The sequence below is a fragment of the Saccostrea cucullata genome, unplaced genomic scaffold, assembly GCF_032062105.1.
Source record: "Saccostrea cucullata isolate Sc308-1 unplaced genomic scaffold, CSIRO_AGI_Scuc_v1 ctg1157, whole genome shotgun sequence".
In the NCBI taxonomy this organism is placed as follows: domain Eukaryota; kingdom Metazoa; phylum Mollusca; class Bivalvia; order Ostreida; family Ostreidae; genus Saccostrea; species Saccostrea cuccullata.
Genome location: NW_026930070.1, coordinates 67,692 through 91,108, shown reverse-complemented (window position 1 = coordinate 91,108; position 23,417 = coordinate 67,692). Strand labels below are relative to the sequence as shown.

The 23,417-nt window shown below is 33.8% G+C and overlaps 2 protein-coding genes across 2 annotated transcripts in view; both read right to left on the bottom strand.

Moving 5' to 3' along the window:
- Positions 1 to 884: 884 nt before the first annotated feature.
- LOC134282809 (uncharacterized) lies at positions 885 to 20,888 on the bottom strand. Its single transcript, XM_062765200.1, is given in 10 exon segments — positions 885 to 2,606; positions 6,065 to 6,811; positions 7,028 to 7,197; positions 12,256 to 13,390; positions 15,085 to 15,129; positions 17,121 to 17,183; positions 17,417 to 17,420; positions 19,438 to 20,057; positions 20,287 to 20,346; positions 20,795 to 20,888. Coding segments are annotated over 8 exon segments (3,978 nt in total). The 5' UTR covers positions 20,038 to 20,057; positions 20,287 to 20,346; positions 20,795 to 20,888; the 3' UTR covers positions 885 to 1,392.
- The window catches only part of LOC134282806 (ankyrin repeat domain-containing protein 17-like), a 64,637-nt gene continuing 45,342 nt past the window's right edge, over positions 4,123 to 23,417 (bottom strand). Inside the window, exon 3 of the mRNA XM_062765196.1 lies at positions 4,123 to 5,067. The gene's annotated coding sequence lies outside the window, so the exon portion shown is untranslated. The remainder of the gene's footprint in view (positions 5,068 to 23,417) is intronic.

Sequence of the window (23,417 nt, the reverse complement as noted above, 5' to 3'; positions counted from 1 at the left end):
GGTTTAGAAAATTTAGAATCTACCCGCAGGATGCTTCCACATAAGGTTTAGCTTTTCTGACCCAATGGTTATTGAGAAGAAGATTTTTAAATATTTGTTTCCTATATACTAGTATTTCTATGTAAAACTTGAATTCCCTATTGTGGCCCCGCCCTACCATGGGGGTCATGATTTTTACTTAGAATCTACACTACCCAAGGATGCATCCACATATGTTTAAGCTTTTCTGGCCAATGGTTCTTAGGAAGAAGATTTTTAAAGTTTTTACCTATAAATCTAAGTGAAATTGGATTCCCTATTGTAGCCCGCCCTACCTCGGGGGTCATGATTTTTACAATTAAGAATCTACACTACTCCAAGATGATTTCATATACATTTCAGCTTTCTTGCCAAATGGTTCTTGAAAAGAAGATTTTTTAATGACCCCACCTTTTTTGTATTTTCTTGATTATATCCCCTTGGAAAGAGACTTGGCCTTTGATTTTACCAATTTAAATTTCCCCTTAGAAGTTGAAAATGGGAAAAGTTTACTAACGGACGGACAGACAGAAAGCTAGACAGACAGACGGGCGGACGACGGAAACGGGTGATCAGAAAACCTCACTTGAGCTTTCAGCTCAGGTGAGCTAAAAAGCAATCACACAATTTTGCCTCAACTCTCATATGAAACTGTAAACTCATTTTTTAACCAAACAATTGACGTATAACAACCATAATATAAAAATAGAAGTATGGAATCAAATAGTGGATCTTTTGCCCTCATGTCAAGGGTAAACAGGTGAACTTAATAATTTGTAGAGAATGGCAGTTTCCACTCAATGCAATTTATAACTTAAATTATTCCACCATTGCAGCATAATTCAAAAGGAGAGTGCAACTAATATCAGGTTATATGCTCTTATTTCAATAATATTTTAATGTACACTATACGGAATTACTTTTTTTCTAATCTTTCATATTTATTTGATTTACTCAGCAAAATCTTCCTCTCAGCACGTTTTAGGTATTCAAACAAATCTTTGATTCTTTAAAAAGTTATTCAATAGTCAGCGTGCCCTCTTTAGAACCGACACACCCTTTAAGTCTAACATAGACATCTAAACTAAACCCACCATCATATGGTATATGATACCCATTTACTTCATTTAGACCAGTTCCTACCCCTAGAAGCTCCTTCACTACCCTCCCCCTATATATCATCCAATATACGCTACTGTCTGTTGAGTATTAATATCACTCTTTTAATTGATATCAGATCCGACGTTTAAAGCTCCTTCACTACATTCATATGTCTACTATTACATGCTGCTATCAAGTGGTGTATTGTACTCTTTGCTGATTGATATCAGCTCTGGCTTTTAGTAGCTTTTTCACTACACTCGTATGTCCACATCAATGGGCTGTTGTCGTTGGTGTTTCTGACTTATCTTGTAGAATGTTATCTGCTCCCGCTTCTAGTAACTCCTTCACTACACTCATATGTCCTCCCTTAGATGCTGCTGTCAGTGGTGTATTAAACTTTCCTTGTAGACTGATATTAGCTCCGGCTTCTATAAGCTCCTTCACTACACTCATATGTCCCCCCTCACACACTGCTATCAGTGGTGTATCATACTCATCTTGTTGATTGATATCAGCTCCGGCTTCTATCAGCTCCTTCACTACACTCATATGTCCACCCTTACACGCTGCTGTCAGTGGTGTATCATACTTACCTTTTTGATTGATATCAGCTCCGGCTTCTATAAGCTCCTTCACTACACTCATATGTCCACCCTTACATGCAGCTGTCAGTGGTGTATCAAACTCACCTTTTTTATTGATATCAGCTCCGGCTTCTATAAGCTCCTTCACTATACTCATATGTCCACCCTTACATGCAGCTGTCAGTGGTGTATCATACTTACCTTTTTGATTGATATCAGATCCGGCTTCTATAAGCTCCTTCACTACACTCATATGTCCCCCCTCACATGCTGCTGTCAGGGGTGTATCACAACTATCTTGCTGATTGATATCAGCTCCGGCTACTATAAGCTCCTTCACTACACTCTTATGTCCTCCCTCACATGCTGCTGTCAGTGGTGTATGAAACTCACCTTTTTGATTGATATCAGCTCCGGCTTCTATAAGCTCCTTCACTATACTCATATGTCCACCCCTACATGCTGCAGTCAGCGGTGTATCATTCGTACCTTTAGGATTGATATCAGCTCCGGCTACTATAAGCTCCTTCAATACACTCATATGTTCACCCTTACATGCTGCTGTCAGTGGTGTATGAATCTTAGCTTTTTGATTGATATCAGCTCCGGCTTCTATAAGCTCCTTCACTACACTCATATGTCCACCTTCACATGCTGCTGTCAGTGGTGTATGAATCTTAGCTTTTTGATTGATATCAGCTCCGGCTTCTATAAGCTCCTTCACTACACTCATATGTCCAACTTCAACTGCTGCTATCAGTGGTGTATCAAACTTACCTTGTAGATTGATATCAGCTCCGGCTTCTATAAGCTCCTTCACTACACTCATATGTCCAGCCTGATATGCTGCTGTCATCGGTGTATGAATCTTAGCTTTTTGATTTATATCAGCTCCGGCTTCTATAAGCTCCTTCACTACACTCATATGTCCAAAGTAACATGCTGCTGTCAGTGGTGTATTATACTTACCTTAAGGATTGATATCAGCTCCGGCTTCTATAAGCTCCTTCACAACACTCATACGTCCACGTTTACATGCTGCTGTCAGTGGTGTATCACACCCACCTTTTTGCTTGATATATCAACTCCGGCTTCTATAAGCTCCTTCACTACACTCATATGTCCAAAGTAACATGCTGCTGTCAGTGGTGTATTATACTTACCTTTAGGATTGATATCAGCTCCGGCTTCTATAAGCTCCTTCACTACACTCATATGTCCACCTTCACATGCTGCAGTCAGCGGTGTATTTAACCCATCTTTTTGATTGATATCAGCTCCGGCTTCTATTCAATTGGCGTATTACAACCACAATATAAAATATTGAAATTATGTAATCAAATAATGGATCTTTATCTTTATGTCAAGAATGAACAGGTAAAATTTAATAATTTGTAAAGAAATGCATTCTCCACTCAATGACATTTGTGACTAAAATTATTCCACCTTTGCAGAATGAATCAAAATGAGAGTGCAACTGAACATTTTTATTGCATGAGGAGTTGGACAATGTACCTGACTTACAACAACATATACTGACTGAAGACTGATAAAAACAATCTCTTACTGAAGCAATGCAAATATTAATGTTTGTAAATATTGACAAATCAAAATTTCAAGACACCCTAAAAGAGAAGGGTAGGTAAAACATTGCGTTATAGGTTATATGCTCTTATTTTCATAATATTTTAATGTACATTTTACGGAGTTACTTTTCTAAAGAATATCAATTCTCATGTTTATTTGATTTACTCAGCACTATTTTCCTCTCAGTACATTTAAGGTATTCAAACAAATCTTTGATTCTTCTAAATTTATTCAATAGTCATCGAGCCATCTTTAGAACCGACACACCCTTTAAGTCTAACACAGACATCAAAACTAAACCACCATTATAATAAACTGTCAAGAGTCACCATTCACTCTTTTACTGAACTGCACATTCTTAAGTACACGTAACACTTATATACAAGAGGCCCATGGGCCACATCGCTCACCTGAGAAGCTTTGACCATTCTGTTACTTACCAGATTTCCTCCTTGTAATACAATATGCATCCCACACTACCCCACTGTCAGATCATAATTAAGACATTTTGAAATCTACACTACCCCAGGATCCTTCCATGTGCACATAAGTTTCAGCTTTTCTGGCCCAGTGGTTCTTGACAAGAAGATTTTCAAAGAATTTTCCTATATATTTCTATGTAAAACTTATTCCCCATTGAGGCCCCGCCTTTCCCCCAGGGGTCATGATTTGTACAATTTAGAATCTACACTACCTCAGAATGCTTCCACATAAGTTTCAGCTTTTCTGGCTGAGTGGTTCTTGAGAAGAATATTTTCAAAGATTTTTCTCATATATTTCTATGTAAAACTTTGATTCCCAATTGTGGCCCCACCCTTACGCCGGGGGTCATGATTTGAACAATTTAGAATCTACACTACCCAAGGATGCTTCCACATAAGTTTCAGCTTTTCTGACCAAGTGGTTCTTGAGAAGATGATTTTCAAAGATTTTTCCTATATATTTCTATGTAAAACTTTGATTCCCAATTGTGGCCCCGCCCTTCCCCAGGGGTCATGATTTGAACAATTTAGAATCTACACTATACCAGGATGCTTCAACATAAGTTTCAGCTTTTCTGGCCCAGTGGTTCTTGAGAAGAAGATTTTCAAAGATTTTTCCTATATATTTCTATGTAAAACTTTGATTCCCCGTTGTGGCCCCGCCCTACCCCCGGGAGTCATGATTTGAACAATTTAGAATCTACACTATCCCAGGATGCTTCCACATGAGTTTCAGCTTTTCTGGACCAATGGTTCTTGAGAAGAAGATTTTCAAAGATTTTTCCTATATATTTCTATGAAAAACTTTGATTCCCAATTGTGGCCACGCCCTTCCCCCGGGGATCATGATTTGAACAATTTAGAATCTACACTATACCAGGATGCTTCCACATAAGTTTCAGCTTTTCTGGCCTAGTGGTTCTTGAGAAGAAGATTTTTTAATGACCCAACCCTATTTTTGTCTTTTCTTGATTATCTCCCCTTGTAAGGGGACTTGGCCCTTTATTTTTACAATTTAAATTTCCCTTTACCCAAGGATGCTTTGTATCTAGTTTGGTCAAAATTGGCCCAATGGTTCTTCAGAAGAAGTAGAAAATGTGAAAAGTTTACAGACGGACAGACAGACGGACAGACAGACGGACGGACGACGGACAAAATGTGATCAGAAAAGCTCACTTGAGCCTTCGGCTCAGGTGAGCTAATAAGTGTCGCTTATCCTTAACTTACTGAACATTCGTCTTGTTTAATCTTTAACAGACAGACCATGTTAGAATAGCACAAAATCGTACTCGCTGAACCTTATCCTGACAGTAAAATCAACCCACACATCGAGGGGAATAATATTATCTCTATAAAATCATCCACCAAAAAACTATGTCCATCAATCATTCTTAACAAAAAATGTTACAGATAAAATGCAAACTTTAAATCATCCAACGATTCTGCAAAGATAACAGTCTCAATTTTATTAACGGCGATGTCCTCTGTATATATAATTACCATACATGAGTGCTAGCAGATTTTCATAATCGTATTTATTCATCCTTCTACGTGCATTAAGGAACTCTTGTAAATGATAATTGGCCCCAGCCTTTAGTTGTTCCTTTAAATATTAAAAATGTTCTTTAAAATCATTATTACTTTATATAGGAAATTTCAACTCTAGTAAATCTTTATAACATCTCACCCTCATCCGCTGTTACCAGTGGAGTAAGTATCTGACAAACCTTACTGTTTGATTTCAGTCTGCTTCTATAGCAGCTACTCATATATCCATCCTACGTGATGCTGTCAGTGGTATATGATACCTATTTAGTTCATTGAGACCAGTTCCTATCCCTGGAAGCCCCATCATTACACCCCCTACACATATATATTATCCATTATATGCTACTTCAGTAGTGTATTAATATCACTCTGTTATTCGAAATTAGCTCCGACTTCTATAAGCTCCTTCACTACACTCATATGTCCACTATTACATGCTGCTTTCAAGTGGTGTATTATACTAACGTTCCTGAGTGATATCAGTTACTAGTAGTTCCTTCACTACACTCGTATGTCAGCATTGACAACAGTATAATGGCGTTTTTGAGTTATCTTGAATGTTATCTGCTCCGGCTTCTAGTAACTCCTTCACTAAACTCATATGCCCAACCTCAAGTGCTGCTGTCAGTCGTGTATGAACCTCACCCTTTTGTTTGATATCAGCTCCAGCTTTTATTAGCTCCTTCACTACACTCATATATCCACCCTTACATGCTGCTGTCAGTGGTGTATCATACTTACCTTTTTGATTGATATCAGCTCCGGCTTCTATTATCTCCTTTACTACATTCATATGTCCATCCTTACATGCTGCTATCGGTGGTGTATTATACCCATCTTTTTGATTGATATCAGCTCCGGCTTCTATTAGCTCCTTTACTACACTCATATGTCCACCCTTACATGCTGCTGTCAGTGGTGTATCATACTTACCTTGTTGATTGATATCAGCTCCAGCTTCTAGTAGCTCCTTTACTACACTCATATATCCACCCTCACGTGCTGCTGTCAGTGGTGTATGAACCTCACCTTGTAGATTGATATCAGCTCCAGCTTCTACAACCTCCTTCACTACACTTATATGTCCCTCCTCACATGCTCCTGTCAGTGGTGTATGAAACGCACCTTGTAGATTGATATCAGCTCTTGCTTCTATAAGCTCTTTCACTACATTTATATGTCCACCTCTACATGCTGCTGTCAGTGGTGTATCATCAAACATACCTTGCTGATTGATATCAGCTCCAGCTTCTTTAAGCTCCTTCACTACACTCACATGCCAACAGTTACATGCTGCTGTCAGTGGTGTATCAACTATACCTTGCTGATTGATATCAGCTCCTGCTTCTATAAGCTCCTTCACTACACTCATATATCCACCCGTACATGCTGCTGTCAGTGGTGTATCAATCATACCTTGCTGATTGATATCAGCTCCGGCTTCTATAAGCTCCTTCACTACACTCATATATCCAACCTTACATGCTGCTGTCAGTGAGGTATCATACTAACCTTGTGGATTGACATCAGCTCCGGCTTCTATAAGCTCCTTTACTACACGCCTATATCCACCCTTACATGCTGCTGTCAGTGGTGTATGATACTTACCTCGTGGATTGATATCAGCTCTTGCTTCTATAAGCTCCTTCACTACACTCATATGTCCACCCTTACATGCTGCTGTCAGTGGTGTATCATACTTACCTTGTGGAATGATATCAGCTCCGGCTTCTATAAGCTCCTTCACTATACTCATATGTTCACCCTTACATGCTGCTATCAGTGGTGTATCATCAAACAAATATTGGGTTTTTTTGTTAGTCATTTTTATATCGACATACTTGATTAAAATTTTAACAGTCTCCAAATCACCACTGTAACAACTCAATACAAATAAGCGGTCATGTTCAAAAACAGACCGACTATTTTCCTGTTTTTGATTTGTGGTATCACAAATGAAGTTTAATAAAGATGATTTGACTGTTGCAGTATTTTTTTCAATGTTATCTTCTCTTTTTTGTGCTTCATTGATTAACCTGGGGCTAAAAGAAATCCAAAATAGTTCAATCTTTGTTTCTTTGTGTAATTCAGTTTGTTTTAAAATATATTGCAGGATCTGATTGTGTCCGTAGTAAACCACCCAACTTATAACCCTCACACAGTATGTTTTTTCTTTATAATCACCCTTCTCATTCACCAACACACGCTGTCTACCCCTCTCCCCGTACCATTTTTCCCTCTTCTTACTCTGCTCACTCACACGCTTTCCTTTACTCACTACCTTGGAAACGTCTTTCTGTTCTGACAGAAATAAAGACTTCAAATCTGTGTATGACTGTTATTAACACCTCAATAAAAGCCTGACAAACTCTGGGGTGTTTTAAAATATCATTCATATAAACATCATACAGCTCCATATTTTCTATATCTTTGTACAAACGCTCTGTTCACATCGAATACTGATAGCGATCAATGGAGCAGTCCGCAACAGAAGCAAAATTCAAAACAGAGCAGCAAACAGCGCGACATATCAGTGATGATCAGTGAAATGCGCGCCCGTCAGCAGGGACCCGGTTCTGCATCCGGAAGTGATACCTCAACCGAGACGAACGGAGATAACGAGGAAATGTAATGCTCTTACAGACTGCTTCTTTGAATTGAAACTCATGATCATGATGCCGGTATGTTTATACTATTATAATATTTTACGTATTATATTGTATTATTGTATATTAACCTAGAACATAGATATTATGGACAAACTACAAATTCTCTCAGTTAATGTAAGGGGGCTTAATTCTGATGAAAAACGTCAAAAATTATATGAATGGCTTAAATGATCTCAATGTGATGTTATTTTATTACAAGAGACACATTTTATTGAAAAAAATGAACATAAATATAATGCCGGATGGCATGGGAAAATTTTTCATTCATACAGCGATTCGTCACATAGTAAAGGCGTCTCAATACTTTTTAAGAAGAATATAAGTATCGAAATACTAAATGTTAAAAAATCAATTGATGGTAGCAAAATGTTGTTAAATGTTGAATATGATAATGAAATTTTTACAATTGTAAACATATATGCACCTAACGATATAAACAAAAGAGTTGATTTTTTCAAAAGAGTGCATACATTTATTACCAAAAATTGTTTAAATGAAAACATAATTCTATGTGGAGATTTTAACTGTCGACTCAATGACAAACAAGATAAAAGTAAAAATTATCTGATTAATATATTAAAACAACTTGATATGGTAGATGTCTGGAATAGAGAACATCCTGATTTGAAAGGCGAAACGTGGTGTAATGCTCAAGATATCCCTTTTAGTAAAATAGACTATATTTTTATGAATAATAATTTCTGTTTTCAAGTAGGTAATATTATAGTAAGAAAGTTACCGGGTACTCATTCCCGAGGTACAAGAATGAGTGATCATAGATATTTAAAAATGTATCTTAATATCTCTAAAAATTCAAGAGGTCCGAATTATTGGAAATTAAATATTTCATATTTAGAGAATAAGGAGTACAAAGAAAATATTGCAAACTTAGTTAATGAAGTAGATAATGTACAAAATCCGATCGACAAATGGGAACTTTTTAAACGAAAAGTTAAAGAATTTTCGATATTTTTCGCAAAAAATAAACGAAAGAAAATGAGAGAAAAAATAAACCTAATTGAAAAAGAGATAGAAAATATAGAAAGTAGCCAGTATAACAATATTAATAATAGTAAACTTAAGACACTTTATACAAATTTAAATGAATATTATGACAAAAAAATAAAAGGGGCGCAAATAAGATCAAAAGCAAAATGGATAGAGAGCGGCGAAAAAAATACAAAATATTTCTTAAATCTGGAAAAACAAAATCAAATGTCTAATGTAATTAAAGAACTTAAAACACCTACTGGCGATTTAATAAATGCAACAAATTCATTAATCGGAGAAATGAATAATTATTATACGAATCTGTTTAAAACTACAAATATTCCAACCGCTAAGATTTCAAGTTATTTAAGCAATATTGAAGTACCAATGCTGAACGAGAAGGACAAATTAATGCTAGATGAATTCCCTACATTTGAAGAATGCAAAAATGCCGTACTTGAAATGAAAGGAGAAAAGTCTCCTGGCTTAGATGGTATACCATGTGAATTCTACCAATGTTTTGGAACAATATTGGGCCAATTTTTTATGACGCACTTAAAGAAATTTTTAAACAAAAAGAAATGTCTGAATCTCAAAAGCTGTCTGTGATATCTTTAATACACAAGAAAGGCGAAAAACAATTGTTAAAAAATTATAGACCAATTAGCTTAACAAGCACGGATTATAAAATCATAGCTTGTCTTTTAGCTAAAAGGTTACAAAATATATTATCATATACAATCAATAAAAATCAAACGGCTTATGTTAAAGGCAGATACATTGGTGAAAATGCTCGACTAATCTTAGATATTTTTGAATATTGTAATTCAGAGAAGAAAGACGGCATATTATTATTTCTCGACTTTGAAAAAGCTTTCGATTCTGTAGAATGGAACTTTCTTCTTGAAACGTTAAAAAAATTTAATATTGGCGATCAATTTATTACATGGGTAAAGATATTATATAAAAACCCTAAATTCAAAATGAAAAATAACGGATGGTTATCTAAAACATGTAGTATGACAAGAGGGATCCGACAGGGATGTCCAATATCAGCTTTACTATACTTATTTGTAGCTGAAATTTTAGCCATTAAAATAAAAAACGAACCAAATATATCAGGAATAAGTATAAATGATAAAGAAATTATTAATATACAACATGCAGATGACCTAACAGTTGCTCTGAATGACAAGAAATCTCTCGATTTTAGTTTGAAAATTATTAACGAATTTTGTGATCACGCCGGATCAAAAATCAACATAAACAAGACGGAATGTATCCTGTTAGGGGGTCTTAAAGATATGTATGATGAAATCAACGGTATTAAAGCAACAAATAAAGCAATAAGATGTCTAGGTATTTATATAGGACACGATAAAGAAGAATGCTACAATAAAAATTAGATGAAAATATACCACGACATTGAAAAGTTATTTGAATCTTAGAAACGTAGAAAATTAACGGTTTTTGGTAAATCGTGTATAATCAAAACATTAGCAATTTCAAAACTAGTTTATATTGCATCTATATTGTGTATACCAGATAAAGAATATATCTGTAAGGTCCAAAGACTTTTATTTAATTTCTTATGGGACAAATCGGAAAGAATCAAACGAAATACACTGATAGGCGATTTAACTGACGGAGGTTATCGATTACAGATATAGAAAGTAAGTTTAAGGCTCTGAAAGCAGCGTGGATACCGCGACTTCTATCTTCTAAGGGCACTCTTTTTGAAATCTTTGAGAGTTTTTTGAATAAAGTGAATTTAAATCTGAATTACGTCTTACAATTTTCTGAAACTAGCTTAAATGCACTTGACAGAATAGGCAAACTTCCGCTTTTCTACAAACAAATTCTAAGCTCATTTAACGAATGTAAAAAAATGTGTAACTTTGAAAATACATCACCTAATGATATTTTGAAACAACCCATTTGGAATAATAACAATATCAAAATAAAAGGAGAAAAATTATTTTTCAATAACTGGGTCAACAGTAATATTCTCTATTTAAAAGATTTAATAGATGATAACGGGAACATTAAAACACTACAAATGCTTTCCACTGTTATTAAAAGAAAGTCGAACTGGCTTTGTGAATATAAAACTTTACTATCAGCAATTAAACCTTTGTGTAAAAAATGTGATTTATCTAATGCCAAATATTTAAACATTAAGAATGAAATGAGATTTCATTTCGCAACAGGGGTATCAAATCTAAATGGTAAGAAATGCCAATTTTTTTATAAAATTTTAATACATAAGAAATTTATTAAACCGTGTTATCAAATTAAACTTTCTCAAGAGTTTTCAATTCCTGCAAATGACTCAAGTATATGGCAAAATATATACAGGAGAAAAATTAAAGATATAAATGATAATAAAGTTGCTGAATTTAATTATAAAATGCTCCATAATATTCTCTGCAACAATACCTATTTAAGTAAATGGATAAAGGACAAGGGGGACAACTGTTCTTTATGCAAAATAACTGAAACCACAAAACATCTACTTTTTGAATGTAAAATCGTTGAACAGATTTGGGAAAAGCTAGGAACGTTTTTATCTATTGATATAAAATGGAAACACATTGTTCTGGGCTTTTATTTGGAAAAAAACGATAAGATTGAATCTTTGAATTTATTAATATCTTTTATTGCATATAAAATATATAAATACAAAATGTATTGTAGAATTCAATCTCTGGAAGAAACCGAAGTAGATTTGTTAAAAAATGTCAAAAATGCACTTATTCAATATTCTTCTGTATTACGTTTTATGAAATGTGATAAACAACATATTTTTACAAAATTTGCAGACACATTGTGAATATGATGTAAATGTTCTTTTTTTTGTTTTTTTAATCAATTAATTAGCTACTTCGAGAGAACAGTCTCAAGTAGCATCGTCCACCGGGGAGTGTTTGGATGGACTCTTTTGTGATTTTAGGACCCCGGTGGACCATAACTGCTATTTCAATTCTGTTTCAGTATATTTTTTGTATATTTACCCTCTGCAATACTTTGTGTTAAAAAAACCGTTATTCCATTATATGTATATGCACTATAAAAATTGTTATAATCGGAAAAAAAACCCAGCTAATTTACTTATTATTTTTATAATAACTTGACATAAATATGTAACAATTGATATATTTGACAACATATATATAATCATGTTTCCATATTATTATCTTTGTACTGTTTTTGTATTGTTGTTATTTAAATATCCTGAATAAAATCTTATTAAAAAAAAAAAACATCGAATACTGATCCTCTCTTAACTTTATGCAGAGTTCAAATGAGTCCTGAATTGTTTCACTTCTTAAGGTTTCCTGCTCCTCAACACTAAACCCTTCACTCTCAACGTGTTTATTGTCAACCTCGGATTCTTCTTTACATTCTTGTACTTTCACTTTATTAGCAATGTAATTACTGCTTATATATTGTAAAAACAATTCTGGAAACTGAAAACCAAAATGATATGCAAGAATTTCAAACACAGAATCATGAATAAATGTACACTCGGCACTGCAGAGTTTTGTATATGAACCCTCCATAACTCCCATTGCCTCTTCAAATTTATATGCATCAGTGTCCTTTTCAATTTTACAATTTTCTAGTACTTTCGATTTCATTGCGCAGAAAACACCGTTCCCTGTGTTTTTCAATATTTCTTGTGATAGTTTATTGTCATTTAACATGCACAAAACCAATGTAGCATAGCATAATCTATTTCGCCCTTGCATTTCGTCAAATTGACCTAAAATACATGCGGCTGGACAGGTAAAGAACCTTTAAACATTGTTTCTAAATTTCTCCTCTTTTGAATATAGTTTACACAACAGAGGAAACATACCCAATGTGTCTCCCAGTATTGCAGGGGTCAACAACTCTCTATCTATGCCGTGTTTCTGAAGGATCGCTTTCTTATCTTCATCGTTCAATACATTTTCGGAACTATGCATCTTAATTGTGTTATTTTCATTTGAGAAAAATGATTTGTAACATTCATTAAACACGGCTTCCCTACATGACATTAATACCTTTGTATTTCTATTGGACGGATCTGAAATTCTTTTTTCATAGTCTATCAATGACTCTAACTTTTGTTTTTGCAGACCTAAAACACCTACCACATCATCAATGACAAAAACCTGTGGATGACGAGAGTCAGAATAATCTTCAATCTTCCTGATGTCTATAATTGGTACAACCTCGTATTCTTCCTTCTGGAGCATCAGGGCTATGTGATGAATCGTTGCCAATTTTCCTGATCCCGGGACACCAACAAATGTCATGTAAGGTTGACTTCTGACTTGATCCAACATTGCAGGGAAACCGTGGCTTTCACTGTAAACCCCATCTTCCTCTTTCCATCGTATGACATCTTTTTCAAAAACATCTACAATGAATTGTTACAGCAAGCTATGTTATATTTTTTTTTCTTGTTAGTAATGTAATTACCCGGAATTCAGAGAAATTAAACGTTTTACATATGAAAAATAAGCAGATGCCTAAAAAAGTATGGTGTACATGCTTGCGGTTATAAGAAAGATAAGTTTGCAGGATTGAATTTGAAGAACTGCTGCAATTTATGGATTTCTGTCGATATTTAAAAGTTTCTAGATTTGAAAATCAATTATAATTCAACCATAGATTACATTGTCATCTACATTTTCAAAACTTTCTAATTTTAATTGATATAGCCGATTTATATGCTGGAAAATATCCCTATTTTCATTTACCCCTGCTTTCACCTAAATTATATCTTTAAAAAAATTTCGATCTGAATTCTTATATATTTTTTTAAATGATAATTTATTGTGAATCCATTGCTGTATAATTCATAATATGAATAAAATAATTTGATTCCTGAAGGTTTGACTTTAAAATCTGAAATATATTTCTCGTTCATTTTATAAGTGCTTGGTATTGATTGATTGATTGATTGTATACTGTTTAACGTCCCTCTCCAGAATATTTCACTGATATGGAGACGTCACCATTGCCGGTGAAGGGCTGCAAATTTAGGCCTATGCTCGGCACTCACGGCCATTGAGCAGGGAGGGATCTTTATCGTGCCACACCTGCTGTGACACGGGGCCTCGGTTTATACGGTCTCATCCGAAGGACCGCCCCATTTAGTCGCCTTTTACGACAAGCAAGGGGGTACTGAGGACCTATTCTAACCCGTATCCCCACGGGGAGCTTGGTATTGAAAATTATATAAGAAACAAGATTGTTCTCAAATCTCAAGTCCATCAAACAATATTCAAAACAAGAGCAGAGACGAATAACATTAATTATCAAGAAAAAAAATCTTTTACAAATTAACATATACAAGAGCAAAAAATAATTCTTTTACAAATTTATATATACAAGAGGACCGGTCATGGTAGCCTAGTGGTAGAGCATTAGCCCGGGTTCGATTCTCGTTCACGGCGCAACGTCATACCTAAGAGATAAACAAAGATATTGACTTCCTTCGCCAAGTGCTAGGCACTAGAAGTGAAAGTCACGGGTATTTCGATATGACCTTACAAACGTAGGTACCGTGTCACGATAAAGAACACTCACTGCTCAATGGCCCTGAGTGCCCAGTATAGGTCTAGTCTGCATCATCCACACATATGCGTTTACCTCCACAAACTGTTTTATGGAGATAAACACAAACGTCTGGATGATGCAGACTAAGAATATGTCTAGATTTGAAGCCCTTTACAGGCGTGCGGTGAAGTCTCCATATCATTGAAAAAATTTTGAGAGGGACGTTAAACAATATACAATCAATCAATATACAAAAGCAAAAAAGGTATATTTTATAATTTCTTATCTCTTGCACAATTCTTTAGGAAAGGAATATCTAAATTCTTCTTATTATTTATTTCAGAAAGTCCTTCAAGATGTATTGATACTAAAACGTTTTTAATTAAGTTTCAGATTAAAATTTTGAATCATTTTAATATAATTTGTCAATCCCATTGCCACCATGGGGATATAAACAAGAATATACACTATGTTTTTTATTGAAACAAGTCAAGGTTAATTAATTTTTTTCAAATTTGCCAATTATTATTTTTGAATTCACTAACATACCTTTGACATTTGGAGGAATTACAGACTTTGGTTTTTTTATTTCATCTGAAAAATATAAAAAAAGACTTTTTAGGTGGCATATTTATGAAAATTATTCTCTTTTTTTTTGTGGTAAAACTCAACCTTTGCAAAGCAAGTTTTCATTACATTTTTCACATACAGTTAGATATAAGCTTAATAAATATGAAACAAATAAATAGTAATTTCAATCAAAGGCAAACTTATTGTATGATTTTATTTCAAACTAATGGCAAAAGAATGCTTAAAGAGATTTTTTACTGGGATTTTGACCATCATCCACATTCACAATTAAATTGATTTAGATTTTCATTGGGCATTTTAACATTTGAACTTGCATTGTGGAACATACTACACTTAGCACAATGAATGTGATACTGCATTTTACAATATATTAACAATATCTAATTTACATCAAATAATTTCGATATTTATTTGTTTATTGGTGTTTTCCCACGTCTGTAATAGAGTCTTAGTATCCATAGACTTTTATTCTTTTTTTCATAAACTATGCACTTGTATCAGATGAATAGCTGACCATTCTTAGAGTTTAGTTACTCCTTTAATGAAGCTTAAAGCATACAACACATGCATTCCTTGGAACACTCTAAGTTTCTCTATTAGGACTTTGTGATTAATACTCAGTAAGAATGACTTTAAAAAATCTGGGATTTCTACTGGGATATTTAAATTTTATGATGTATTCTGTTTTTAGATATAAAATTAATTTGATCTTTCTGCTTTCCTTCATACAGGTCTTTTTTATTGCTATTAGCAGGACCATTTGGAATCATTGTTGTGTTTTAAAGTTTTCTTACAAGCCAATCAAAATCGAGTATTATCAATAGAGGTATAATAATCTCGATTTTTTAACCAAACTTTTGGGCGACTGTGAAAGAAGAACTCGCTACTAAGCTCCAGTTTGGTACAAAAGCGAAAGTAAATTAGCTTGTCAGAATAATCCATCCTCCCCCTTTGATCTGATAGTACCCAACAAACAAGCAGCTTTGAAAAGGTTGGCCAATGAGGGCATTGCTTTATACTGATGAAAATGAAGGGAAAGAAGAAGGTTATTGAATTAAACTTATAAACAAATGTGTTATAGAAGATAGTTTTACATCATGTGTACCCGATACTTTCATGTCTTTATTTTATATATTTAAGCAAACACTCACAGCATTATATTAAGGTCTGGTGACATGTTCCCAAAATATATTTTCCCCAAATATTGCTATTGAAAAAGTTTCCGTGAAAACAAGAGGGACCTTACCATGATATAGACTAAGATATCAGGGCATTGTTTTTATTTTTTATCATGCTAGTACGAGAATTCTTGGTCAGGATTAAAACAAATTTGAATTGGCTCTATACAGAGGAATGATTGCCTATTAGTCACACTCCTAAGTACCACAAAAAAAATTTCTTACAATTGCACCTAAACCTTTTACATAAAAGTGGAAGCTTTTACTGTTTTTTTTTTCACAATGAAGAAAGATTTCTTTGATATAATAGCTTTTAATTTATTAATTTATTCTTTATTCAATCTTGTTTTTACACATGATTATCAAAACAAATTGCCGTTAAACGGAGAACAATAGACAAACATGCGCTTACTGTGTATAAAGTCGTTAGACTAGTTTATCATCTTTTTAAGCTTCTTTAAAGATGTGATTAAATCTACGAATGGTTAGCTCTTTATACGCAATTAGCATATACAGTATTTCATGTAGAAAATATAACATGATAATTCATACATTCACATCACAAATAGTATGTCTGTAATAGAGTCTTTCAATCAAAGAAAATATCATTCCCAACCCTCAAATACATTGTAGATACTAAAGTTGAAATTATTTCAAATACTTATGTATCATTATTTATTTTACACAAGTTAAAGTGTTTCCGTTGTTTTTTCATAATATTAGAATATCAGTTTGTGTGGAATCTGAATATCATACAGTTTTAAAGAACAGTTTTATGAGCTCATAAATATGTATCAATGTTACAATGGTACTTACCAACAATTTTCAATATTTCATTGTGATTCTCATTTCTCTCAGTTTCACTCTCTTCCAATTTTTCTGGGAAGAAAAACAGATTTCAAGTAAGCATTAAGTGCAGATACAAATTTAAACAGTATTAAAGACGTACAACACACTGGGGGAGATAACTCTTGCGATTTCAATTCAACGTTTGACGTTAAGTCAAATTTAACGTCAAAAATAAAGCGTCAAAAGGACGAGTAAAACGATCACGATGTATATCAATCATAAAAGAAAAATGTGATATGGGGCTTGGCTTTTATTATGCGTACCATACTCAATCAATAAGTTTTTTTTTAAATAACCCGATTAAACTCCGTAAAATGCCAGACATACATTGTAAAATACCATCCCTTAATGTTTATTTCATCTCATTTCATATACAATAAATTGTATTCTTGATCAAAGCGCAGCATTTTTTTTATTCTGAAAATTTTATTTTACATTGCCGAAATTCTCATTATTATGTACAATATTGGCTATATGACATTCCGATTAATGGTCTTCATTACAATTTGTGCATTTACGATATACATGTAAATATTGTTTTTCTTTTTTAATTAGATAAAAGAACAAACTTTTTACAATGTAAAATCGATGTTGTTCTCAGACCCTTACTGATCAAAGAGGAACAACTCTGAAAATGTAGGAGATATTTATTTTCCTCCCTTTATTCACGGTTTTCCACAGAATCAGATACACATTTACAGCAAGACCTGATAAATCCGAGAATTGAATACTATAGACCTCATACACACAATGTAAGTATAAAATTGAAAAGAATTGTTCACTAGTACTGAAATTATCGGCATTAATGATTATCCTGTCGCAGCAAATCGTTTGACATTCTCTGTCAACAATGTCGGTTCGCATTTCCTCGAATCAAAACAAAACGTAGCCTATAAGATTTTTTTTAAAATATCAATGTGCGATTTGATATCAATTGAAATAGATGAAGAGTTTAATGTTTGATATTTTGAAGTTAATGTGGACGAATACGGATTTTTCATTTTAACTTTAGAAGCAACGACATTGAAAGAATGGCATGCGTATAATATCATGAAGGGTGTACATCTATGCAAATGTCGATGTTTCCCCACGACCACATACTGTCTCATTTGAAATAATGCAAGAGAGAAACTACAATTATTTCCATTTATATCACAGGAGAGTTGAACATACATTTTTCATAAATAAAATTTAAGCAAATAAAATTAAAAATCAACATATTCAAGTTCAACATAACTTGAATTCGTATCCAGCTTTCATGTGATATGGAATGCATAACGCATATATATATGGACTAAAACTATTATCCTTGAGTAATTTTTTCCTGATACATATAAAAACAGTAGTCAATATTTATTCTGCACTCATGAAATTAAAAACTAATGCATACCTCCGGGATTCAAATGACGAAATACTAGTATATTTGCACTGTAAACGACGTTTCGTCAAACGCTAATGGTCTACGACGAAAAAAAAGGAAGGGGTGGGGGTGGTAGGGGTATTCGAAAATTGCCTAAATACCCTCATTTAAATATGATTTACATATGAGAACTTTTTAATTTGTAAGTTAATGTATTTTTGAAGCAAAAACAATATTCAAATTTGATTTTTTTAAAATGTGTATTTGTAGATTCATAGCAAAGTGATCGACCCCCGTCTGAAAGACGCGCGGGAACGTGATTTATTGAAAAAGGGGGAGGGGGTAATTTTCCGCTATTAAATCAAAACTGGTCGAACAAAAATTACACAAAAAATTATGAAGATTATTTTTGCTTTCAGCTACCTAAAGAAAGTCTTTTACCAAAATTAAACGACAGGTTTTTTCACAAAAAAATTTTGATTTTGAAAAATACACAATTTTCAAGGCTTAGATAATTCATAGTTTTTCACTTTAAGGTCTTTACAAATTGTTTTGATGATATGTATATAAAAAAGATGACTATGTTTTTGTGTTAAATGGTTAAAGGAATAAGTCAATGAAATTTGACATTTATATCTAACCTGGCTTTTTTGAAAATCAAGGTTTAAGTAGTTCATTGATTAAAATTTTTCTCTCCTTGTAAACAACTAAAGGGGGGTAACTTTTGGAAGTTCCTGTCCAAAAACCACTCGAACGATTTTGACCAAAATGTGCATACATGCAGTAGATATAGTCATATACTAAATATACAAAAATAACGAAAATTAAACGACAGGAATTTTTAGGGGTAGGTGTGTTGTACCTCCTTAAGCTTTATTTCATATGTTAAATGTCAAACTTCGTCGTCTTAATTACGTTTCAGACCATTTTTCTTGTTTCTGCATCTTCTTCAGCTTGTTTCCTCAATTCTTCTATGTAATGGCGGTCGCTAACAGGGTCCATTGTCTCTTGTCTCAAAAAGTCCACCTCCCTTTCATACTGGTTCCCATTGCTAAGGAAAGAATCAAGGTCCACAACTGCTGATCTGACAGTGGACCAGATCGTGTTAATGTCAGCATTGGAGAGGACGGGGCTAGAAGAATGTACACACTGATTTCTGGCAATACGGATTCTCTCAATGTTGGCAGAGAGAGATCGATCTATAGGGTCTGGATCATATCCCCAGCCATTGCTGTGTGGTGGTATACCACAAATGTTTCTAAGTAGTATGTACAATAATGAAATGTCCATATCATGATAGTTTCCTGTATAACTAATACCTCTAGGTAAAATAAGATTCATCTGTTGAGCTGTCAGACGGGGGAGATTACTCCTCTTAATTTTAATGACGTGTGGAAATGTTGACGGTGGTACATAGTGACATAAAACATCACGTAACTCATCTGTACACGGACCCAGGAGAAGTCGGCAGGCTCTACAGGCATTTGTCGTCTCCTCTGTAGAGGCGGAAGACGAGGAGGCCATAGCATTCATTTAATGCTTTGCTGAAATGTAACAAACATCCCAAAAATTTGATAATAAACAAACAAATTAGAACTATCTTAGTAAAACTACACATTGCTCATGCACTAAGGCAACCAGTCAAATTGCTTAAATTAAAATACTGTTCACTGATTTCAGCCTGTCTGCTGGAGTGCCATACTGCAAATTTACTGACTTGTTAGAATGTTATGTATGTATATATTTTCACATTCTAATTCTGAAAATACCAACTGAATTGATGTCTCCAAAGTTTTCCTTCCATTCTAAAATTGGGTCCAGGGTCCGTAGAATCTGAAAAATTAACACGATTATTTTTAACTAGGAAAATCATCATACTATAGAAGAATGTTACCAATAAATGAACATGAGAGGATTTCTAATAGAGTTAGGCTAACAATAGAAAGTATTAAACTATTTCTAATCGATCATATAAACTGTTTGTTGTCAGCGATTTTTAAAATTTGAAGAAATTTAGATCCTCCAGAGTCGTGAATCACCATTGTTTTCCTAAAACGAAAGTAGGCGTTAAAAAAATATATAATTTCGAATAGCTTTGTTATTGGACCTTATCTTATATCTAACGTCATTTGAATCCTTTTGCTGGCAGTTTTTGTTCAAATTTAATAAAACACGTAAGCATTAAACGTGTCTGTACCTTCAAGTGCCTGTGCAGGAAAACGAAAGTTCGCCACTATTTTTTGTTTAAATTTATTTGTTTTTCTGACATTTAAAAGCTTACTTGATATTCTTTAATGTTCCGACTTTTATAAATGATGAAATGCAGATATTTGTAGTCTATATTCCGAGATTGAATCCTAAGACAAATCTACTAGGGCGACTTCGATTCATACCCGAGTATTAACTCTTCGTTGACGTCACATGACCGGATGTTTACACAAACATGTGCTTTTCAAGCGAACTCATATGAGTTTGAAGGGTAGCGAAAATAAAATATATTTCCTCTATGAGTTTTAAAAGGCGGTCTAATAGGTCCTTTTTGACATCATCTGTTGAGTTAATTTTTTCTATAGCTTTTGCTGCAGTTGATATGTTTTTCTTTTTCAGCTCTGAACTTTTTTGGTTTCGAATTTGAATTTATGTCTCTGCTGTTATCGGGCAGTAAACCTGAAAAATCTAATCTAATAAACATATATTCATATAAATTATAAAGCGTTCATGTATAAAGTGCGTTTCGAAGTTTGCTTTTAAGGATAAGCGATGCTAAATATAATATTTAGTAAAAAAAATTCCTACGTTCGGGTTTTTCTTTCGACGCCGCCATATCGAAACTCAAGTAATCCTACTGTATGGCTGGGTTAGCTTGGGTAGAGTTCATAAGGTCATATGACGTATTTTGAGTAGTAACTATGGTCGTTCGATTGAAACTCAAGTAACTCTAGTACGTACTCGGGTACGAATCGAAGTCGCCCCTAGAGGTTCATTTTATTCTCTGGGATTTCCACTTTTCAACGCAAGGTCTTAGCGGTTGCCAGTTATTTCGGCTCTAGAATAATTCACCCTTTCTTTGTTTGGTGTAGGGTGGTTTCGCGCCAATTACGTGTTCGCACTGAGTGGTATCGCGCCGAGTGGTTTCGCCCCGTTTATCTACAGGTAAGATATGGGTAGTATACAGTATGGCTTCCCCCGATTACCTGTAATTATACAACTTAGTACCGTGTAATTAATTAACCCCAAGCGTAAATGTCATGTGTAAGATAATTATCCCATTTTGTATTAGGCCTAATACTTAAAGTGAGGCCACTTTTAGCCAAATTATGACTATATTTGAACTAATTTGGAATAATTAAGACTGGCTGTCAAAGTAGAAATTTATTTTACAATTAACACAAATCTCATTGACTTTTCAATGAATGTTGTCATTGTTTTTCATTTGATTTACAATATTAAATTATGTAGAACAAGGATTCTTCTGCATGACGATTATTCTTTGTTAGACTTCCCATTTCATTGCATATACCATTTCTTTATTATATCTTAATATATACATTATGATTAATCAAACGACTATCCGATAAGCGGTATCTTCAGTTATACAGTTATACAGTAGAAACCGAATCCACTCGGCGCGAACAAGAGATTGGCGCGAAACCACCGGGCGCGAACGCTATTGGAGCGAAACCACCCTCATTCCTTTATTTTACCACCAACCTCTTATCAACAGATCTACTTTTGTATTCATATGAGGCAGAACTTTTGCAAAATCCTATTCATGAAAAGAAGAAAGCACTTGCTGTTGCCTTCAACTCGACATTTAGATCTATATATCAATGTATTGTCAATAAACAATTGTAATTTCAATTCTTTAGTCAATGTGATCTATCCTGTGAGCTTGAAATAAAAAATACCACAGAGTCTGACACATCTGTTTCATACTTGGATATTTACTTGAAAAAGACGTTAATGATAATCTAACAGCCAAGCTATATGATATATGCGATCACTATAACTTTTCTATTGTCAAGAGCATGCTCTTGAGTATCGAATCAACTGAGATATATATACTCCGTATACAGGTGATGCAGGTATATTGCTGCATATGGAAGTTGGCGATAGAAAAGTTAAGTCATCACGTTTATCATGAAGCTTGGTTGTTAGATTACCATTTGTGTCTTTTTCAAGTAAGATATCCAAGTATGATACAGAAGTGTCGGATTTTGTGGTATTTTTTATCTCAAGCTCACTAGAATATATCGTATCGACGTAGGAATGGAAATTACCATTATTAATTGAAAAAATGTCGTCGATAAATCTAAATGTCGATTTGAAGACCATAGCAAGTGTTTTCTACTTTTCACACATAATTTTTTACATAACTTTGCAAATATTATCAAAGGAAATTTCAGCATTTAAACACTGATGAGGATATGTACTTCACAACAATGTCCATCATATTACTTAAATCCTTGTTTTTTGGTAGTAAATGTAGATATTCATGCATATTATTATTGGTACTTGGACATAGATTTGAAGTTATTATTTTCTCTATAATATTACTGATATATTTTAATAGCATTTCACATAAAAATTAATTAAAAATCTAACTAAAATAAAAGATATTAACATTTCAAATTCTTTGGCGTGTTTGATTGACACATCCCTGCACTTTCACAAAATTAATTTTATTCTTAATTCTTAAGAAAAGTGGCAATCTCGTTGCGTATAAATGAAAAATATCAATACTTCAATCCAGAAAACTCAGGGTAGGCATGTTCGAAAGTAAAACAGACACGCAACACAGTTAAGGTTACAGTAAGGAGGCGGGGCCTAATTTGTACGGGAAATGTTAACTATGACGTCACGCATAATATACGGTCTACAAAATACCACAAAATGAAATTATT